This window comes from Pediculus humanus, genomic scaffold, assembly GCF_000006295.1.
Source record: "Pediculus humanus corporis 1103172107674 genomic scaffold, whole genome shotgun sequence".
NCBI classification, from domain to species: domain Eukaryota; kingdom Metazoa; phylum Arthropoda; class Insecta; order Psocodea; family Pediculidae; genus Pediculus; species Pediculus humanus.
The window spans coordinates 34521-55853 of record NW_002987283.1 but is presented as its reverse complement, the minus strand read 5'-3'; the positions used below and the strand labels follow the sequence as shown (position 1 = coordinate 55853).

At 26.9% G+C, this 21333-nt stretch overlaps 5 protein-coding genes across 5 annotated transcripts; 3 read left to right on the top strand and 2 right to left on the bottom strand.

Moving 5' to 3' along the window:
* Nucleotides 1-5993: 5993 nt before the first annotated feature.
* On the top strand, nt 5994-6962 carry Phum_PHUM291720 (uncharacterized protein; the record flags this gene model as incomplete). Its single annotated transcript, XM_002427005.1, has 3 exons — nt 5994-6124; nt 6261-6759; nt 6834-6962. The coding sequence occupies 3 exons, from the start codon at nt 5994-5996 to the stop codon at nt 6960-6962; spliced, it is 759 nt and encodes a 252-aa protein (XP_002427050.1).
* Nucleotides 6963-7046: 84 nt separating this feature from the next.
* Phum_PHUM291710 (methylmalonic aciduria protein, putative) lies at nt 7047-8367 on the bottom strand (the record flags this gene model as incomplete). The annotated part of the gene is made up of 5 exons (XM_002427004.1): nt 7047-7131; nt 7229-7353; nt 7660-7915; nt 8042-8176; nt 8288-8367. 5 exons carry the CDS (start codon nt 8365-8367, stop codon nt 7047-7049), a joined length of 681 nt encoding a protein of 226 aa, XP_002427049.1.
* A 220-nt stretch (nt 8368-8587) lies between these two features.
* On the top strand, nt 8588-10014 carry Phum_PHUM291700 (3-oxoacyl- synthase, putative; the record flags this gene model as incomplete). The annotated part of the gene is made up of 2 exons (XM_002427003.1): nt 8588-9878; nt 9959-10014. 2 exons carry the CDS (start codon nt 8588-8590, stop codon nt 10012-10014), a joined length of 1347 nt encoding a protein of 448 aa, XP_002427048.1.
* Nucleotides 10015-10158: 144 nt separating this feature from the next.
* Phum_PHUM291690 (esophageal cancer associated protein, putative) lies at nt 10159-13653 on the bottom strand (the record flags this gene model as incomplete). Its single annotated transcript, XM_002427002.1, has 9 exons — nt 10159-10611; nt 10701-11196; nt 11283-11593; nt 11684-12311; nt 12415-12591; nt 12672-13005; nt 13081-13231; nt 13302-13582; nt 13647-13653. 9 exons carry the CDS (start codon nt 13651-13653, stop codon nt 10159-10161), a joined length of 2838 nt encoding a protein of 945 aa, XP_002427047.1.
* Nucleotides 13654-14307: 654 nt separating this feature from the next.
* Phum_PHUM291680 (uncharacterized protein) lies at nt 14308-18721 on the top strand (the record flags this gene model as incomplete). Its single annotated transcript, XM_002427001.1, has 15 exons — nt 14308-14457; nt 14837-14977; nt 15182-15435; nt 15554-15741; nt 15907-16063; nt 16142-16302; nt 16390-16850; nt 16938-17052; nt 17078-17338; nt 17434-17813; nt 17910-18030; nt 18085-18109; nt 18144-18284; nt 18371-18500; nt 18569-18721. 15 exons carry the CDS (start codon nt 14308-14310, stop codon nt 18719-18721), a joined length of 2838 nt encoding a protein of 945 aa, XP_002427046.1.
* Nucleotides 18722-21333: the final 2612 nt, after the last annotated feature.

Genomic DNA, 21333 nt, shown 5'->3' with positions numbered 1-21333 from the left:
TGTATCTCTCTCTCTCTCTCTCTCTCTCTCTCTCTCTCTCTCTCTCTCTCTCTCTCTCTCTCTCTCTCTCTCTCTCTCTCTCTCTTTCTCTTTCTCTCTTTTTTCCTTTCCTTTCAACAGACTAATAAAACTCAATTACAACAATTAAATTTAAAAAAAAAAAAAAATCAGGTGACGAAAAACGATTTCAATTTGAAAACAAAACAAATATCGAAGTGGTAATAAAAAAACTTATCGATTATTATTAATAAAAGAATAATTTTAAATAGTTAACCTAATAAAATCGCCCCCCCCATATTTATTCTATATTATTATTGTTATTATTATAACATATACCATTTTTTTTTAAACCAACTCACGAATGGCATCATATATATTGTGATAAAGTCATCGTGCCACTTAAAAATAAGAAAGGTTCCTAGTTTTTTTTTTACCCAAATAAAATTATTTAAAAAAAAAAAAGAATAATAATGATAATAATAATAATGAAATAAATCCACACGAAACATTGATTCCCGTTAAAAATTTTCAATATTAATTATCCATTAAAACGGCGGTTATATTAGATTTTTAAGATTTACATAATTTTTTTTTCATTATTTATCGATTTAAACTTTCAAATAATTTCAAAAATTAATTCTTTCTTCGCAACCTCCCTTAAACGTGCCCCATTTTGAAAATTTATATACTTTTCATCGCCATTTTTATATAAACGTTCATTTTAATAATACTATAATTAAGCAAAAAAAAAAAACCCGCTCACCGGGTATATTATTCAATTCGATCTTTACTTTCATCAATTAAATTCGTATATAATTATTATTGTACTTGTATTGTAAATAATCGCATATGAAAAATTTTCACAACCGTGTTTAGCATATGTATCAATCCTAACGATTATGCAAGAATTGATTTTTCGTACCGCAAAAAAGAAAAAAAAAAAAAAAAAAAAAAAACCTGTTTCCCATCGACTACAATACAAATTGCTCATTTAAAAAAAAAAAAAAAAAACAAAATGTCGAATCCATGCCATGGGGCTTTAAAAAATGAAAAAAACACATGAAGATAACCATGTTGCGCGATATGTTAAGCACGTAACGAAAATTATTTTTTAAAAAAAAAATCTGATACAGTTTCCCATAGTTAATAAGAAGAAAATATAGAAGGGTGTGTTTTTTTATGAAGGGTTGTTTTTTTTTTTTTTACTTTTTTTTTTTTTTTTACTTCTTTTCAACTCAAACAATTCCGTTTCCTGCCTTATATAAAATTGAGACTGCAAAAAAATAAAATAAATTAATGGTGGTGGTGCCTACATACATAAAGAAAAACACCCCTGTTTTATTTCTTTAAGGAGAGAAAAAGAGAGAGAGAGGGAGAGAGAGAAGAAAAAAAAAGAACATTCGACTAAAAATAAATAAATAATAATCATAATAAATCGACTGAAAAAACATTAAAATATTCAAAAAAAAAATCACACAAATAAAACAATTTTGCGAGTCGGCAACGACGCCATTTTTGTATTTTCTATTGTTTTTCCAATAAGTAAATAATTTTTACATAGGCGACGTCAAATAAGTAAAACAAATTAAATAAATTTTTCGTCATATGATTATTGAGATTTTACGAGACGTGTCCATTTACAAACAAAAAAATAATAATGATGATAATAATAATAATAATAATGATAATAATGATAATAATTTCTGACTTTAAAAACGTTAAAATTTAGAGTGACTGCGTGGAATTTTATTTAAGTTTATTTTATTATTATTATTATTATTTTTTTTTTACCATTATTATTATTATTATTTTTTCTAAATAATAAGTTTAAGGTGTTTATCACTTTCACAAATCACCTACAAAAATAAAAAATAAAAAAAATAAACAAAAAGAAATAGTATTAATGAAGCAGAAGAAAAAGTTTACTTTTTTAGGATAACGTTTTGTTGGTCTTTCTAAAAAAACATTTTTTTTTTTTTTTTTTTTTTGTAAACGACGTAAAAGTATTTTTTTTTTTTGAAATGATAATAATAATAAGAAAAATTTCAAAACTCTATGCGTTTTATATAAGAAATAAAATTTTTAAAAATGGGGGACAAAAATTTTGATAACTATCAAAATAAGTCCTCACTATTGTAAATATAAAAAAAAAAAAAAAATCCTACGACATAATTTTACCTGTTTTATTTTTTATTTTCTCCCTCGGTATATTATTATTATTATCATCATTATTTCCCCCCTCCCCGCCCTCCTTTAATCTACTCTCTTTTCGTGCTACTTGTGTTGTGCATACATTCTGGCGAAATTTTTTTTTTTTTTTTTTTTTTTTTGACAATTTTAAAAAAAGATGAATTATTTGTTTTAAAACGGTTCATGATTTACAAGAGAGAGGAGAAAAAAAAAAAAAAATTACGTGACTTTAGAGGGGAGTCTTTCGATATCAAACCACCATTAATATTCACGGACACAACTCGAAGTGAGAACTCGAGAACTTTTAAAAAATATTACCAAGAATAAAAACACGCTTTCAATTATTATTATTATTATGATTTATAAATTAACAAAAACTAATAATAATAATAATTTACGAATGAAATTAACTATGATAACATCGTAAAATTCAACCTAACTAACGTATTTATTTATTTAAAAATTTTTTTCGTTCGTTTTTATTAATCAACTCATCATCATTATTTTCCGATACACAAATCGAAAATTGAAATCCCCATTTTCCCTTTAATTAATTTACGATGGAAACTTTTCCACAATATTATTATTATTATTATTATTTATTTTCTTCTCTAAAAAAAATTCACATGTCCTGATATAATTTAATTTTAACCACCGCGTCAGTCAAATAGAAAACAGAGACAAATTCTTTTTCGTAATGTTTTTAAATGACATTCACAACAAAAGAAAAAAAAAAAAATAATAATAATAATAATAATAATAAATGGTAAAGAAATTCTCTCTTTTCGCACAGAATTGATTACTTGAGTCCTGTCAGTACATGGCTACCTTTTATAGAAACAAACACATAAATGGCGATTGTGTGTTCGCGTTCAAAATAAAAATAAAAAAAAAATTAACACTACAATTTATCATACGAGAGTGTGAAGTTATTTCAACTAGTCTTTTTTTTTTTTTTTTTTTTATAAATAAGTTCAACACGACCTTTTATTTTTTTTACAAACGAAAGAATTTTTAAACGTGTAACACACGTGTAAAAAAAAAAAGTATTTACATTATTTCGCATAGGATTTTTTTTTTTTTTTTTTAAATTAAATTTACTTACTCTTCTCTTTGATTTTACTTTGAAACTTTGTGATCTTGGGGGCCTTTTTTTCGTCGGTTCAACGTTCGATTCTACCACGTTCCAAGAATTTTTAACGATTTTATCATCAACCTTTCGAACCTTATCACCGCTTTTACCATTGCATGGAATTAAAGAAGGCCACGATGAGGGTGATGGATTAGGAGGAGGTGGTAAAACGTACAACATTTCTTTTTCTCTCTCTCTCTCCCTCTCAGTTTTCCAACATTTTCCTTTCTTTTTTTTTTTTTTTTTTTTTTGTGTGTGACGAATTAAATAAAAAAGAAATTTCAAAAAATTTTAAATTTCTTTCTCGTCAATCTCTATAAGTGTTAAAAATTTTCAAACATTATTTGATAAAATAAAATAACCCAAAAAAAATAAAAAAATAAAATAATTTTCGTATGAATCGTCAAACACAAACTTATCACATCTCGTTTATAAATAACAACAACAAAAAGTCGTGGTAAATATTTTTAAATTACGAATACCGTATAAATATATTTAAAAAAAAAAAAAAAAAAAAAAAAACGTACGCGAACGGATATTTATCAACGAGCTCACAACACACACACACACACACACCCTTCCCTAAACAAGGGAGCCAACAAGATTTGACTGAACCGACAGACCCGCTATACACACCATTACGTTCGATACGAGAAACAAAATAATAATTTTTTTTTTTTTTAATCAAATATAAAAAAAAATCTCGATTCCGTATAATAAGCAAGAGAGAAACAATCATTTTACAATTATTTCACGTTTAACCTGTAGGACGCATATTTTTTCACTAAGTTAAACATGAATGAAATGCGCGCAATATAGATACACGTTCTTGAAACAATACGCTTTATAAGTTAAGCATGAATTTTGTTTCAAAACCGTTATTTCGAAACAAACTGTTTTAAAAAAAAAAAAAAAAATACCATGCAAAACTGTCATCTTAACCAGATTTCATCGAGAAAGGTAGCATGGTAGTAAGTTACTCTACCACTTTTACAATATTAAAACAAAAAAAAAAAAATTCAGGTGTGTTCTCATCAAGCAAACGGAAGCTACAATAGTTATATAGTTCTTTTACAAAATAAATGATTTAACCAACTACTTTATTATTTCCCCAAAAACATTTAAATTAAACCTAAACTATATTTTATTTTTTCAGTAAATTATCAAGAAAAATTATTCATGAAAAATCTACAAAATCAATCGTTACACAATAATAATTATTATTATTTTTAAATGCATAAAATATATAAAAGATAAACCTAAGAATTTTAATGAAATATTTTTAGATGTACCATTAGCTTCGATGATTGTTAAATTTTCAATAAAAATACTTAAAAAATTGTTTAAATAATTTAAATTAAATACAATTTGAATTATATATATATATATATATATATTCGAAATAGTTTTCCTCTAAAAATTAATGATTTATTATTTTACTCCAATTTTAAATAATGATTTTAGTTTTTTTTTTGAAATAAGAAATGATATTCTAAAGCAAATTTTAATTTTTAAACATATTTTTAAATTTTAAAAAATAAAAATTTTAAATAATTGGAAACAATTTTCTTTGTTGTAATAACAATCGAAATTTCCAGATTTTTTACGTTTGGTAATTACTCATGATTCATGGTAGAGTGATTTAAACTTACTAAAAATTTTGTCTGATTTCATTTTAAAAAAATAATAATAAATATACTAGGCTATTAGATTTCATTTTGTTTTATTACTTTACACAAAAAAAATTGCTTATACAATTGGTCATTTTAAAAAATATATTTCGACATGAATATTTTTCTAATAATTAAACTTTGGTAGAAATGGTGGCAGAAAAAAATTATATCAAAATTAAATTTTTATTATTATTTACTTATTTTTTCAACAAAAAAAAAAAAACTAAATGCTTTTTATTATATTAAAAATTATTTTAATGTGACAATAAATAACCCCAGTAAAATTATGAATTTAAAAAAAAATGAATAGTATTTTGTAAAAAAAAAAAAAAATCTAAAAGTTTAAATTTTTCAAGTTCACTAAGGGATGTAGTAGTAAAATACAATTTTTTAAGTATTTTCTTTTTAACCTAATAAAAGTAAATAAAAAATAAAATTTTATAATAAGATATATAAAATTTTTTATCTATTTTCTTTTGAATTAAAAATTAATAAAAAAAAAACATTAGTATAAACAGTCATCATTTTGAGCTAATGATATTCAACTAGTCTTTTATATTTTTTAGGCATCGTTTTATTTTTGGATCGTATATCCACATAAAAAAAATTTATTAGTTTCAAAATTGGAAATTTATTATTTATTAATTAAATTAAATAGAAGTGTTGGATTATTTGACGTATCAAAGATTGAAACTAATAAATAGAACTAGACTTACTGAACTTGGAGGAGAGCTACCAACGCTGGGAGAACGCTGAACTGTCACTAGGGCCATTCCATCAATTCACCACAAACAATCACTCTTAGTTTTTTTTTTTTTTTTCACATTTACAATCTAATTTCCATATTTAATTTATCTAAAAAAATGATAACTCAACAAACGCCATTTTCGATTCAACCAACTGATTTAACTCGTTCCCCACGAGTTGCGCCAATGAAAGAAAAAGGGCCCCGAAAAATATATGAGATAATTTCATGTTAAATTTATTTTTGATAAAATATGTCAAAAATATTTACACCTACCAATCAGATTCGGTTAACAAATGTTGCTGTTGTTCGTATGAAAAAAGGAGGTAAACGGTTTGAAATTGCTTGCTATAGAAATAAAGTTTTATCTTGGAGGAATAAAGTGTAAGTACGAAATTTGATTTTTACGTAAAGTTTCACTATGTGATGAAATAAACATGTACATGTACGGTTTGAATTAAAGTATCGCGTGATATACATGGAGTTTTCAAGAACCAATTCACAATTATTTAACTTACAGAGAAAAAGATATAGATGAAGTTTTGCAAACGCATACTATTTTTACAAATGTCTCTAAAGGGCAGGTAGCAAAAAAGGAAGATTTAATTAAAGCTTTTGGCAAAGATGATCAGACTGAAATATGTAAAGAAATTTTAGCCAAAGGAGAACTTCAGGTTTCTGATAAAGAACGCCATAATCAATTTGAGTCACTATTTAAAGATATCGCTACGACAATCTCTGAAAAATGTGTTAACCCTGATACGAAAAGGCCTTATCCAGTATCTATGATAGAAAAAGCAATGAAAGAAATACATTTTTCTATAAAACCTAATCGAAATGCAAAACAACAAGCATTGGATGCTATTCCACAATTAAAAGAAGCAATACCTTTAGAAAGAGCTCAAATGAGATTAAAAATAGTATCAGATTGTAAAGAAAGTAAAAAACTTAAAGAAAAAGTATTAAAATTAACTAGTAAAATTGAAGAAGAAGAATGGATAGATAATCAATTAACAATGGTAAGATTTTTTTTTTTTAACAAGCTAATATATGTATTTTATAAAACATTATCTAATATTTTATTTACTTTTAGATTTGTCTCATAGATCCTGGATATTTTAGAGAAATTGACGAATTAGTAAGAACAGAAACTAAAGGAAATGGTAATTTAGAATTGTTAAATTTAAAAGAAGTTTTAGAAGGTGATGAAGTACTCGAATAACAAAAAAAAAAAAAAATATACATATAATTTATATTAATTAATATAAAAATAAGATAAAAACTATTGGCATATTGTCTTATTATCTCAAGTGTGTGGTTTATAAATACTTTCTGGCCTGTTTGCAAATTTCGCCGATATTCTTGCTGCTTGAAACAAATAAGAAGAAAGTCTGAAAATAAAATTTTACAAAAAAGAAAAAAAAACAATGAAGAGATAAATTTTACATTATTATTATTATTATTATCATACTAATTTTTATTATGAACCTGTTTATATAAGCAAGAATATTCTTCCCATTATCCGCATCTTTAAAAACGCTGATTAAAACTCTTTCACAACGACGACAAGAAGCTCTTGCAACATGAAGTGCTGCACTAGCTTTCCCACCCCCCTGCCAAAAAAAAGTTATTTCTGAAAAATTTTAATAAAATATTTTCTCAGAAACAGGAGAGAGAGAAAAAAAAAGGAATATAATTTCTTTTAATAAATCAACAACAATATTGGTATAATATTATTTATTTACTATTTTAATTTATAAATAAATGACCTACGACTGTATTTAATACTGAATTGAGAAAAATTGAAACAAAAAAAAAAAAAAAAAAAAAAAAGAGAGAAAACGGAAATAAAAATTCGTGCCAAAAAAAAAAAAAAAAAAAAATGGTAATCTATTTGAAAATGATTTTTTAAAACTTACTGGTACTAAGACTTTTTCGATTTGTGGTAAAAAAGTTCCGTAGTGAGCGATTAAAGCTTCTAAATCGGCAATGTCTCCACAAGTTATTTCCGCACTCTTTGTTAATTCTGGAATTTTACTGGAATCCAATCGAGATTCTTTGGCTTGAAGCCTGTTTATTATTTCTACGGCATCGATTAAAACAAGCTGAATTTTTCTCAATTTTTCAGCTACAGGCCGGAGTTTTTCATCTTCTAAAACGTATTCTCGAGCAAGACTAAAAAAAAAAAAAAAAAAAAAATTTCTTTTACATCACACTTGGTATTTAAAACTGGAAATTTGCTAAATAATAATAATAATGGGATTTCTTCCAAAAAAAAAAGGAAAATAACTAAATGATTACCCTATGCAAGCACTCAGCTCCTCGGTGACACCAATGGCTTCACAAATGATATGATTTTTACGGAGATCTCCTGTTTTAATTTTATTCTTTCCATTGTCTGCCACCTTTGTAGAGACGGCATATTTGTCGATTGATCTGAAATTACCAAAAAAAAAAAAATTTATTTTTACAATTAATATTTTAAATAAATTTTTTCAACGGTTTGTTGTTGTGAATGTCATCCAGGACTCACATATAAGTGATTACCGATGTATATAATGTAAATAAATATATTTTGGAGTTATCAAATTTTTGTAAAATGAATTGTTAAATATTATTGTGGACATCATCACCGCCTTGGATTTTATATTTATATATATTTATATTTTGTTTATAATATTTAAAATTTTCATACTTGTCAATTACAGGTGGAGAATAAAAATTTGAAATTTCCCAACGATAAAGTTACAAATCAGAAATTTCTTACTTTTTTTTTTTTTATATTTATCATTACAAAAAGAAATTTAATGGAAATTAAAACTTTTATTTTAGGGATAATAAAAAAGAATGTTGTTAAATGTAATAAAAAGAGGTTTGCACGCAACTGGGGATCCTGTGCGAGTCGTTATAACGGGCATGGGAGTCGTGTCGCCGATCGGGAAAACGCTTGCAAATGCATGGGAAAATATTTTGGCTGGAGAATGTGCAGTTGTTTCCTTACGCGAAGAAGAATACCAAAGTTTGCCTTGTAAAATAGCATGTAAAATACCGGACAAAAACGAATTCATTTCTGATAGATTTTCCAAAAGCGAATTGAGAACGATGGCTCCAGCAACGGCCATCGCTCTCATCGCCACGGAAGAAGCTTTAAAAGACGCACGTTGGTCACCTCGAACCAATGAAGACAAATTAAATACGGGAGTGGCCATCGGAATGGGAATGATAGACCTGAACGATGTTTGTCAAACAAGTGAAGATTTGAAAATAAAAGGCTACAAAAAAGTCAGTCCTTATTTCGTACCTAGAATTTTACCGAATATGGCTGCTGGACAGGTGAGCATAAAACATGGACTTCAAGGACCGAATCATTCTGTTTCTACTGCATGCGCGACCGGAGCTCATTCTATAGGAGATGCGTTTCGATTTATACAAAATGGTGATGCCAAAGTAATGATTTGTGGCGGAGCCGAAAGTTGCATAAGCCCGTTATCAATTGCAGGATTTAGTAGATTGAGAGCCTTAGCAACTAATTTTAATGATACTCCGAAGAAAGCCTCTAGACCTTTTGACAAAGATAGAAACGGATTTATCATGGGCGAAGGCTCTGCAATTTTCGTTCTCGAAGAATTGAATCACGCGGTTAAAAGAAACGCAAAAATTTACGCCGAAATTTTAGGTTACGGTTTATCTGGAGATGCATCACACTTGACAGCTCCCAGCGAGGATGGAACGGGTGCCATTTTGTCGATGCAAAGAGCATTGAAGAATTCCGGCCTCGAACCACAGGATATAGGGTACATCAATGCCCATGCTACATCTACGCCCATCGGCGACGCAATAGAATCAAGAGCAATAAAATATGTTTTCGGTGATCATACGAACAATATTAAAGTTTCTTCAACCAAAGGTAGTCACGGGCATTTGTTAGGTGCAGCCGGAAATTTAGAAAGCGTATTTACGGTAATGGCAATAAAAAGTGAAAATTTACCTCCTAGTCTAAATATAGAAAACGTCGACGAAGACACTAAACTAAATTTTGTGACCGAACCGGGTGAAAAATGGATTACAAAAAGTTCAGATGGAAGGCGAATAGCCCTTAAAAACGCATTCGGTTTCGGAGGAACAAACGCTACGCTTTGTTTTGCTGAATTTAAATCATGATTAGTAGATTTTTACTTACATTACATTTACTTACTTTCTTATTTTTAATTTTAAAAGCTTCGATATATGATAAAACTATTACTGTTTCTTGGAAATTTGTAATTTGGAAATAAGACTAGATAAAGATGCATTATTATGAAGCAATGCTTTTCTGTTCAAATATTCGCCGGTTCTTATCTAGAATATTACAAAGCCGATGAAATAATGTATTAATTCTACGCAAGATATATCATTTTTGTAAATCTAGAAAATAAAAGCTACGAAAGAAACAGTACCATTAATTTATTCTCTAAACTTCCTCCATTTTTTTGTGCCAGATTCCACAAATTCACGGCTAAATCGATAAGGCCTGGTTGATTAAGATCGGCTTTAAAAGCTATGCGTAAAAATAAATCTAATGCTAAAGCGGATTGCTTCTTATAGAGTTCTTTGGAACCGAGCATTTTTAAATGATTTAATATTTCTTCGAGAATAACCGTCGACATTTTATTTATTTCCGATAAAAATTTCGGGTCCCAGCCGTAAAGAGTATCGTTTGATTCAACTTTATCAACGTGGTATGGATATGATTCTTGAGCCACGGTATGAAGCAAATCTAGGACGTGAAGATATATGATTCCCTTTCCGTTTGAATGAGGTTCCCAATTGTAATTTTGAACTGCGTTCACTAGTCCTCTCGTCAAATATAACACTCCTTGTTCGGGATTGTCCTAAAAACATGTAAACTTGATGAGATTTTTGTTCGTTTTCTTAGTTAATTTTAACAAAAATTAACCGTTACAAATAAAAAAATACTAACGGGAACAACGACCAGCGTGGATAAAAAATTACATAGGTAAGAAATCAAAAACTGTTCCGAGCATTTCTGTTTACCATCGACTTCGTACGTTTTCGGAAAATCTTGTATTAAACTTAGTGCTGCTTTAAAACAAGCATCGGCTTGACCCAAACACTGATTTAATAAAGCCACTTGACCAGAAAAAAAATATAATTCTAATTTTGTGAATATCGATGTGATAGATGGTATTGTAATAAAACAATAAGCCGCACAAGCCCGAACAAATGATGCTGTTTTTCGAGTGTGATGCCCCTTTACAACTTTACGAGTTTCCACTGCTAACCGATTGACGCTAAGCACCAACAGAGTATTGACGGAATCTAAATTGCTGAAAGAAGCCCGAGATTCGACGTAAAAACTAAGCTGTTGTTCGAAATCACGACCGAATTCAACTTTTCTGATAAAAGAACATATTAACGATCCAATTTGACGTTTTTCATCCTCGACTGTAAGAGCGCTAAAAAAAATTAAGAAAATATTATTTGTGGAAAATTTAAAAAAAAAAAAAAAAAACAATTTAATTACGATACTAAATTCATTTACCTTACAGAATCGTGCATTACACGACAAATAAACATTAAAGCATTTGTGATAACGGGATCATTAAACGATTCCTGTTGGGATTTACTAAACTTGTACATGATAGCCTTACAAACATCGACTTTAACGGACTCTTTTTGAAACATGTCGAGCACGGGTAAAAACTTATCCATTGCAAATAAATTTTCAAAATCTGATATTTTTTGAACAACATTATCAACAATGATTTGAAGTTGGGTGTAATGATTCTCATAAGCACGATTAGGTGTCATATGTTTAATTATATCGTTTAAAAATATATTTATTTCTCTTTTCTGAAATTAACAAAAAAAATTACTTTTAATTTACTTACTATTAAAATTTGGTACCTTTACGAAAAAAAAAAAACAAAATGGATGACTTACACTAAAATGGCGTACAACAAAAGTAATCCAAACTTCTGCACAGTTAATATATTCATCGGGATTTTCTAACTTTGTAACTACTTTCCAAATATCGTTTAAAATTTGAGACCTTTGTTCTGTTGGTGGGTCTGATAATGTTAAACACAAACCAAGCGTACGGTACAATAAATATTGAGGAAATCCATTGTCATTACATGTTGATATCAGTTGAATAAATTGTAAGGCACGAGCGGCAATGAAGGAAGACTTAAAAGTTGCCATTATAGTGTTTAACAAAAGAGCACTTTTACATGTACTTTGGCACTTTTGTAAAATTTCTTCTAAAAGACTTTCGGGTGCATTATTCGCGACTCCTTGCAAGATCCAATCAAGTGCTGGCGTGTAAAGGGTTAAATAAATGGATAAGTCAACATTTTGACGATATAATTCCTCTCTTACGTTTTGATTCATTATTTGTTTGTAACAAGCAAGGAAATCGTAAAAATTTTCCTTTATAAATTCTTTATTTTTATTATTTGTGATGCTTTGTCCAATTCGGCATAAATAACAACGAGCATAAACAGCTACTAGGGGATCACCTATTCCTCGAATCATATGGGTCAATCTCATTAAAGCCTGAGTGTGCTCTCTATGAATAAAACAAAAAAAACAAAAAAAACTTTAGTCAGCACATTTTAAAAAATAATTTACAAATACAATATGAAATAGAGTCAAAATTCTAAAAAACTTACGATGAATCCAAAAAACTGTAAGATTTAAGTAAAGACATTTCACAATACAATCGAGGCACTAATTCTCTTATTGATGCTATTTTATAAAACCAATTTCTGCAAGTTTCTTTGGCTGATTCTGGAACCATATCTGGAGTGAAATCTTCTGGCAATGATGCTGGAATGTTACTTGCTGGTCTTAAAGATATAATGAACTAATATTTTAAAAAAAAACTTTGGCATGTTTTAATTTTAATGGAATAGCAGCTTCTACTTACTTAGTGTATTCAGCTTTGGATCTTAACCTTTCATACACTAAATTACCAAAAATGTCTAAAATATCAGTTATTAGAACAAATTTACTGGGATAAAATTGAAGAACAGAAACATCAACTAGAAGTTTTGAGCATTGAATTACAATTTTTAAGGCTTTGACTCTTTGATCTTGATTCCATGCCTGAACCAATTCTTGATTTAATAATTCAATTCTTGAAATATATTCTTGCTGTGTCAAATCTAACATTTGTCTCACTGATCCCTCTTCAAAATCATCAAGTTGTTCTAATCTATTTTTAACCTTATCAACAGCAGAACTCTGAGTTTTTACAATAACTGAAACATATTCAACCTTACAAAAAAAAAAAAAAAAACATCGAAAGTTTTCAATACTGATGTTTGATTAAGTACCTTTTTCTCCGCCAGATAAAAAACTGGTCATCATAGAAAGTTTTTCAGATGTGGTGAATTTATTCAAAATGGCATTTTTGCGAGAAGACCAAGGCTCAAAATTAGCATCAACATTAGAACCCTCTTTTTTTTTATTGCTTGAAGAATCCCACTACAGAAACAAATTTTTTAATTAACAACATATTACTTAAAGTATAAATTATTTTTAATATAAGTATTACTTTATCTGTAAATTCTGGCAAAGGATCTGACTCTAACTTGGCAAACTGGCTCAGTGGATCAGTTCCATCTAAAGCAGCCCCTAAAGGATCCAAAACGATTTGTGTTGTCTTTGTTAAATTGACAAAATTATTACTGTAAGTGGATAATCCACTAAGCTTTCTTGCACTCTTACAGTCATTGACAGAAATACTTTGCGCTTTTAATGGATGATCAGAAACTTCTTTACAAACGAGATTTTTAACTGTTTGAGTTAAATTTAAATTGAAAGCCCTAAAAATAACTTTAAAACTTAGTAAATAATAAAATTTAAACAAAATTAACAAATTACAAAATTCCTGTCTTACCAATCATATGATGCTTTTCCTGAAGACATAATTTTACAAAATTACAGACATAACAAAAAATAGAAGTTATCTTTAGAAATTATAACAAAATACAATTTTAAGCCTTGATTTAATTTTCATTGAATTATACAGTACTTTAGGCACTTTAACGTTTACATGAATAACTTCCAATTTTAGATAATTTTATTACATGTAAAATGTCATAAATTTTCAATTCTTATTTTAATGTTTTTCGTTTAGAATCAATTTTATTGTATATATTTAGTTAATTATAAAAAAAAAATACAAAAGATTAATCGGAGCTTATTGAAAATTTTTGAGAAAACAACAAATAAAAACTTGAAATAAAAAATTTTAGATTCGGCTTTAGAGAACTATGTACGAAGTAGTGTAAACTCTAAGGAATACAACAAATATGTAATTACTATCAAGACACGTTCCGCAAATACCCTATGATGATCACGTGATCAATAACGTCACATAATACTTTGCGCGATAAAAATCGGATGAAAAATTTTGGAATGACCAAAATGGCGTTTACTGCTTGTAATAGTGATGTGATTAAAAATCATTGATTTTAATTAACATTTTGTCAGCTTTCAAGAAATTAATAAAAAAAAAAAACAAACAATGTATTCGTTTTTCATTGATTTAAAATAAGATGGCTGACGAGGATGCAGAAATTGAAATTAAAAGAGCTCTAGACGTTTTGCAGTCAATGATTGACATTTCTGCAGATCGCCTAGAAGGTTTAAGGACACAGTGTGCAACTAGTGCTGAACTAACCCAACAAGAAATTCGAACTTTAGAGGTATAATAATAATAATTTAAGAAATTATTCTTTTTGAGAATCGTCCTGTTAATTTTCTCCCTAAATGTAACATTACCTTTTCTAATTTTTTAAGTAAATAATCATAATTGAGCATATTTTATTTTAAACAACAAATAATATCATATGTTAACTAACAATATCTCAATCCAATAATTGGTTAAACTTTTTTTTAAGATGTTCTATTAATTTCAATTTCAAATCAGTTTTGTAGCTTCTAAATTTGTCTATCCTATTCATAAAATAACAAAAATAAATAGTATTCTTTAAAATTGTTTTAAATGTTCTAAATTCTTAATAAGTTTAACTTTGTAGCATGTTTTGTTATTTGAATGATTTAACTAATTTAAATGTTTTTTAGGGTAAACTTATCAAGTTGTTTTCAAGGCAACTTGTAAACAAAGCCAAGCTTTCTGAGGATTCTCTTCCTACAGAAATGAAAAATGTTCCAAGAATAAGGCAATGGCTTCAAGTTGTAGGTCTAAGTGAAGATGCAGTTAAAGTAAGTAATAAACTTTAGCGACTAAATTAATAAAAATTTTCTCAACTATTCTTATGTAAACATATTTAAATCATTGTATGTTTATTATTAAAACTGTTATTATAAGAAGTAATGATTTGTAATTAAAATATACTAAAAGGAAAGTTTTTAATTGATTTTTGCATATAAATTTAAATTAGTTATTATGTTATTGTTATTTATCAGGGAATCATGCTTAAAGTATCATCTTTAGAAGCTTTGCAAGAAAAATCAGAGCATGAATTAAGAACAATTTTAATAGAAAGGAATGCAAGAGAGGAAGAAGTTCGAAGATTGATTAGGGCATTACACAATCTAAGGAAATACATAGAAATTTTGCTTAAAGGAGACGCTAATAATGAATCAAATGATCTTAAGCTTTACTGGGATTCATGGGACAGACATAGAGGAAATATTTCAACTTCTTCAACTTCCCCTAGGTATTGATAAAATTTCATTTATGAAACATATTCTTTTAAAAATTTTAGCTTTGTAATAAATTAAGATTAAGTTTCATTTTATTTTCACTCAAAAAATTTTAAATTTCACTTTACACAGGCCTGTCAGTTCAAGAGCAACAAGATGCTCTATTCCCTCAGAAGAAGCCTTACCTTACAATAACAACAATAACTATAATAACAATCATATGATAAATAATATGACTGGTAAAATAGCTTGTGCAGTTTCCCTTACCTCAATCAATAGCACACCTACTCATCATTCTTCAAGTATTTCTTCTAATAAAGGTAATACATTAAAAAAATGAAATGCTTGGTTAAATAACTAATATTAAATACTAATATTTTAAAATTATCATTATTATATATATATATTATTTAAACTAATACTTCCAGTTTTAAATTTAATGTTTTTTTTTTTCAATTTTATAATTTCATTTTATTTATTTTTAGGTGAAAGATCAAAGTATCCGACAACTCCACCGCCTCATAAAAAACATCAAACTGGGGTAACACCTCTTGTACCTGCATTGTTATCAGACTTGTCTCTAACCAAGTCTAGATCTCATGAGTCTCAATTGGGATACAGTGAAAACAATCAAATAGGAAAGTAAGTACAGTAATTTAACCTTTTTAAATCTTAAAATAAAACTTTTTTTTTAAAATTGGAAAATGCCTTTCATTTAAGTGGTGAAAGTCACGATTTTGTGACTCGTCGGGGACGCTTGCCAACAGAGCCTGGGCCTAATTGCAGTTCAGAATTGGATTACACTTCTCCTCTTATTTCTAGTCCGGTGAAATCTCCTCCATATAATTCAGCAGGAGACAGTGACGACAGTTCTTACAAAAGTTAGCAAGTGACATTTACTAAAATGGTTATAATTCATCGGATTACTTATATCAAAGAAATTAAAAAATTTTTTAAATTTTAAATAGGCTTGCAAGTTCCCAAGTCGCCTCGAACGCCGACGTTACCTAGACCTGGAGTTATGGGTCATGTTATCGCTCATCGATTTACAAAAACTTACAAAATGATGACTACTTGCGATTATTGCGAAAAGCAAATGTTTATTGGAACCGGGTTAAAATGTAAAGAATGTAAATATAAATGTCATAGAGATTGCGAATCGAAAGTACCACCTTCTTGCCGCTTGCCTAGAGAATTACTGGATGAATTTATTCAAGGTTTCAATTCACTTTTAATTACCTTGAATTTTTTTTTTTTTTTTTTGTTATTGCAAACAATAAATTTTTTTTTATATTTTGAAGCTAACAATTCACCGAATTTGGGTCGAACATCTATGCCATCACCTAAACATCGAGTTACTGCTAGATATGGGAACCGTACCAGAAAGCCTTCTTATCCGCAACCATCGATACCCATACCGCCTTTCCCGGTAAAATATTTATAAACTTAAATTAATATTATTTTAGCATGCAGTCAAAAAAAACAAAAAACAAAAAAAAAAAATATTTTTCTTTAGGGTCCAGATTCAAGCTCTACTTCAAGCTGTAATAGTTCTACGCCGTCAAGCCCTGCCTTAGTTTTGCCCACATTAACTCCTCAGATTCATGGAAAGCCTCAATTTTTATATCCAGGTGACTTTTAAAGTACAAAAATAAGTTGTACTGGATATTATTAAATATTTACAAAATAATTTTAAAATTTCAGATATAAATCATTCAGAAAGAAGTATCACACTTGAAACTCATCCTCTTGCTACGACTCCCGTTTTAGAAGAATTACTTGATAAGTACAAGTCTCAAGATAGTGACAAAACGGTATCCGTATCCGGTTCCGGTAGTCTTAGTACCGATTCTGAGCGAACTCCCATCCGAGTAGATAGCCAAGATAGTCAGGTATCAGACGGAGAACCTGATAGAGGTAAAAAAAAAAAAAAAATAACATTTGGATCGTTTTTGTACCGTTGCCCTCCTCTTTAAATCATCTAAAATTGTAATTTTTTATTAAATTTACAGGCTGGCCTCGTCAGAATAGTCTGTCAATTCGAGAATGGGATATCCCTTACGAAGAATTACAAATCGGGGATTCAATCGGTACGGGGAGATTCGGAACGGTGTATCGGGGGAATTGGCACGGAGATGTTGCCATAAAAGTTCTAAATATGGATTATTTAGACGACGAAAAACGATTGGACGCTTTTAAACTTGAAGTTGCAACATTCCGAAAAACGAGGCATCAAAATTTAGTCTTATTTATGGGTGCTTGCATGAATCCCAAATCTTTTGCAATCGTAACTTCTCTGAGTAAAGGAATGACGTTATACACTCATATACATCTTCGCAAGGATAAATTTACCATGAATAAGACTAGTATTATTGCACAGCAAATATCGCAGGTATCACATTAAAAAAAAAACCACATGTACTAAAAGAAACAAAATGTAATATAAAATGTATATTAATGTTTGAATTTTTTTTTTTTTTTTTTTTAGGGAATGGGATACTTACACGCCAGAGGAATTATCCACAAAGATTTAAAGACGAAAAACATTTTTTTAGAAAATGGAAAAGTAGTCATAACAGATTTTGGATTATTTGGAGTTACAAAACTTTGTTACAGGCAAGGGGAAATTATTATTATTATTATTATTATTATTAATTTTTGAGCGTTCGTTTTCATTATATTACCAACGTCAAAAATTTTTTTTTTTTTTTTTTCATTTTAGAAAAGGAACGGAGAATTTAATTATTCCACCCGGTTGGCTTTGTTATTTGTCTCCCGAAATTATGCGGAGTTTAAAATCGTCATATCAACCAGATGAAGAGGAATTGCCATTTAGTAGAGCATCCGACATTTACGCTTTCGGGTAAAATTTATGCGTTTTTTTTTTTTCTCGAAATGACAGGAAAAATACAAATTTCATTTTAAATAATTATATTTGTAATTATATAGAACGGTGTGGTACGAATTACTTTGCGGAGATTGGCCCTTTAAAGGTCAATTGCCGGAAGCGATAATTTGGCAAGTGGGAAAAGGAATGAAACAATCTTTGGCTAATCTTCAGGCTTCGAGAGATGTTAAGGTCGGTCATATTATTATTAATTCGTTAATTTAAAACGAATTTCGAAAATTACGAAATTAATTTTTCAGGATATTTTAATGATGTGTTGGGCGTATCGAGCAACGGATCGTCCCGATTTTACTTCTTTATTAAAGACTTTAGAAAAATTACCGAGAAAAAGATTAGCAAGAAGTCCTTCGCATCCAATTCATTTATCTCGTTCGGCAGAAAGCGTATTTTAGAAGAGGAGAATTTAATTTTGAGTTAAATTCATCTTTAAAAAAAAAAAAAAAAGTTTATTATTATTTTCTGCACTTTTATTGTTTCTTTAAAAAAAAAAAAAAAAAAAAAATATGTATTTTAGTAATGCTTTAGCAATATTTTCTAAAAAAAAAAAAAATAATCAATATAGTTGATTAGTTAGTTAATTTATTTTTTGTTCAGCTTTGCGTATATTTTACGCGATGAATTAAAATGTAAAAAAAAAAAAAAAACGAAAGCACAGATGATATTCAAATAGCTTTACATTCATTTAAAAAAATTTATATTAAAAAAAAATCATTTTAATTAATTACCTCTTTATATTTATATATATATATACGGATATATAAAAAAAAAAAAATTTTTAGATTAATGATTGATTGATTATTGTATAAAATTTTGTCTTTAAATTTAAAAGAAAATTTTTTTTTTTTTTTTTGAAAATAAAAATGCTTTTATCACGTTATAATGAATTTAAAAAATTGGAATTTTTTTGAATTTAAAAAAAATACGTACACGATGATGATGATGGAAAACTAAAATTACTTGCTTATTTAAATTCTTTTTCAAAAAAAATATATTTACTAGTTAGCTGGGGGGGGGGAAAGGGAGGGGAAAACTGTGCTCTTGTGTATTTATTTAAAAAAAAAATTTTTTTTTTTTTTTGTACTTACATATAAATGTTTTATTAAAACGCAGATGTATTTGTAAAATTTCCGGGGGGGGTTTTCCCCTTTTTTTTTTTTTTTTTTTTTTTTTTTTTTTTTTTTTTTTTTTGAATTTCAAAAATATTAATTTATTTTAATTCATTAATATATAAATATTATAAACAGTATTTAATAAAAATGGAGGAAAAAAAAAAAAATTTTTTTTTTGTTATTTAGGTATGTCGATCAATATCTAATTTAAGTTACAAAAAATTTCTTTTTTTTTTTTTTTTGTGTAATAATACATGTTCAAATTGTAGTATTATTATTATTATTTTCTTTTTTAATTATGCGTAATATATACATAAATAAAAATATAAATATTTTGGTCATTTTGATAAAAAAAAAAAAAATTTGATATTTAATAATAATAATAATAGTAATTTTTTTTTTTTAAATTTGAAATCGATTAATAATTGAAATTTTAAAAAATTTTAGAGGAAGGGGAGGGAGGGGGGGAAATTATTATTATTATGATAACAATGTCAATGGGTGATGGATGATAATTTTGGAATGCAATTAGATAGTATAAAAATAATTAATTATCAATTTTTATATATATATTGTAAATATTTTAATTATGTATTTATTATGTGTAAGCATTCCTAACATCCCAACCATTTAAAAAATTTGTACGGGTAACAAAAAAAAAAAAAAAAAAAAATTGCACATTTAATTTATTATTATCGAAATCAGTTTCATTGTTTTTAAATAAATATAATTAATAAAATATAAAATTTTTTTTTTTGTTCGAGTAAAAAATTTAAGACTGTTATTAACAGAAAAAAAAAAAAAAAAATTGTTATCGAATTCTTTATTTAAAAAATTACTTATTTAATTATGTATTAATTTAAAAAAATTTTGATTTGATTTATTTTAAGGTCTTCCACAAAAAAAAAAAAAAAAAATTACATTATTTATTTATTTTATTTTATTTTAAATTAAATTAAATTTTAATAATAATAATATTTTCAATTTAAATTTAAATGAAATTTTTTCAAAATGGTTAACAATGAAACTGTTTTCGAAAAAAAAACTTTTAAAAGATATAAATTCTTTTAGTAGAAAAAAAAATTTTTCATTAATTTGCACACACAAACACAAACACAATCATACACACACCTACACACACACACACATATATATATATATATATATATATATATATATATATATATAAATAATGAAATTAATATAATTAATTATTATATTTAATTCATTCTCTAAACAATTAATTATTGACTCGAATTATAAAATTATCAATCATTTTGGTCTTTTTTTTTGTTTTAAAAATAAATAAATTTTTATTTTAAAGGTAGAAATTTAAAAAAATTATAATTGAACAAGAAATTTAAATGAATCATATGTTTGAATTTGTATTATATTATTATTATTATTATTATTATTATTAAATTTTAAAATTTAACCAAAATGTTTCATATGATATAAAATAATAAGATTTTTTCTTTTCGATTTTAATTTCATGTATTTTAAGACTGTTGTTTTTAAAAATGTGTCAAATTATGCAATTCACATGTAATTCTATTTAAAAAAAAAATTTAATGAATTATTTTAATTTGAATTTAAACTTATAAAAAATTTCTTTTTTTTTTTCGATTTTATGATTAAGGATTTCGATTAATTAATTGTAAAAAAAAAAGTTATTAATTTTTTTTTTCTCAGAATTATTTTATTTATTCTGTGAATTGTTTTATATGGATATATAATTTCAAATGTGTAAAACTTTGTTATTAAAGCAAAATATAATTATGTAAAATTTTAATAAAAATATTTAATTCATGATTATAAAAATTACATACATTTGTAATTCAAATCGAATACATTTCGAGTAAATGTAAAAAAAATCGATAGGATTGCCAATATGG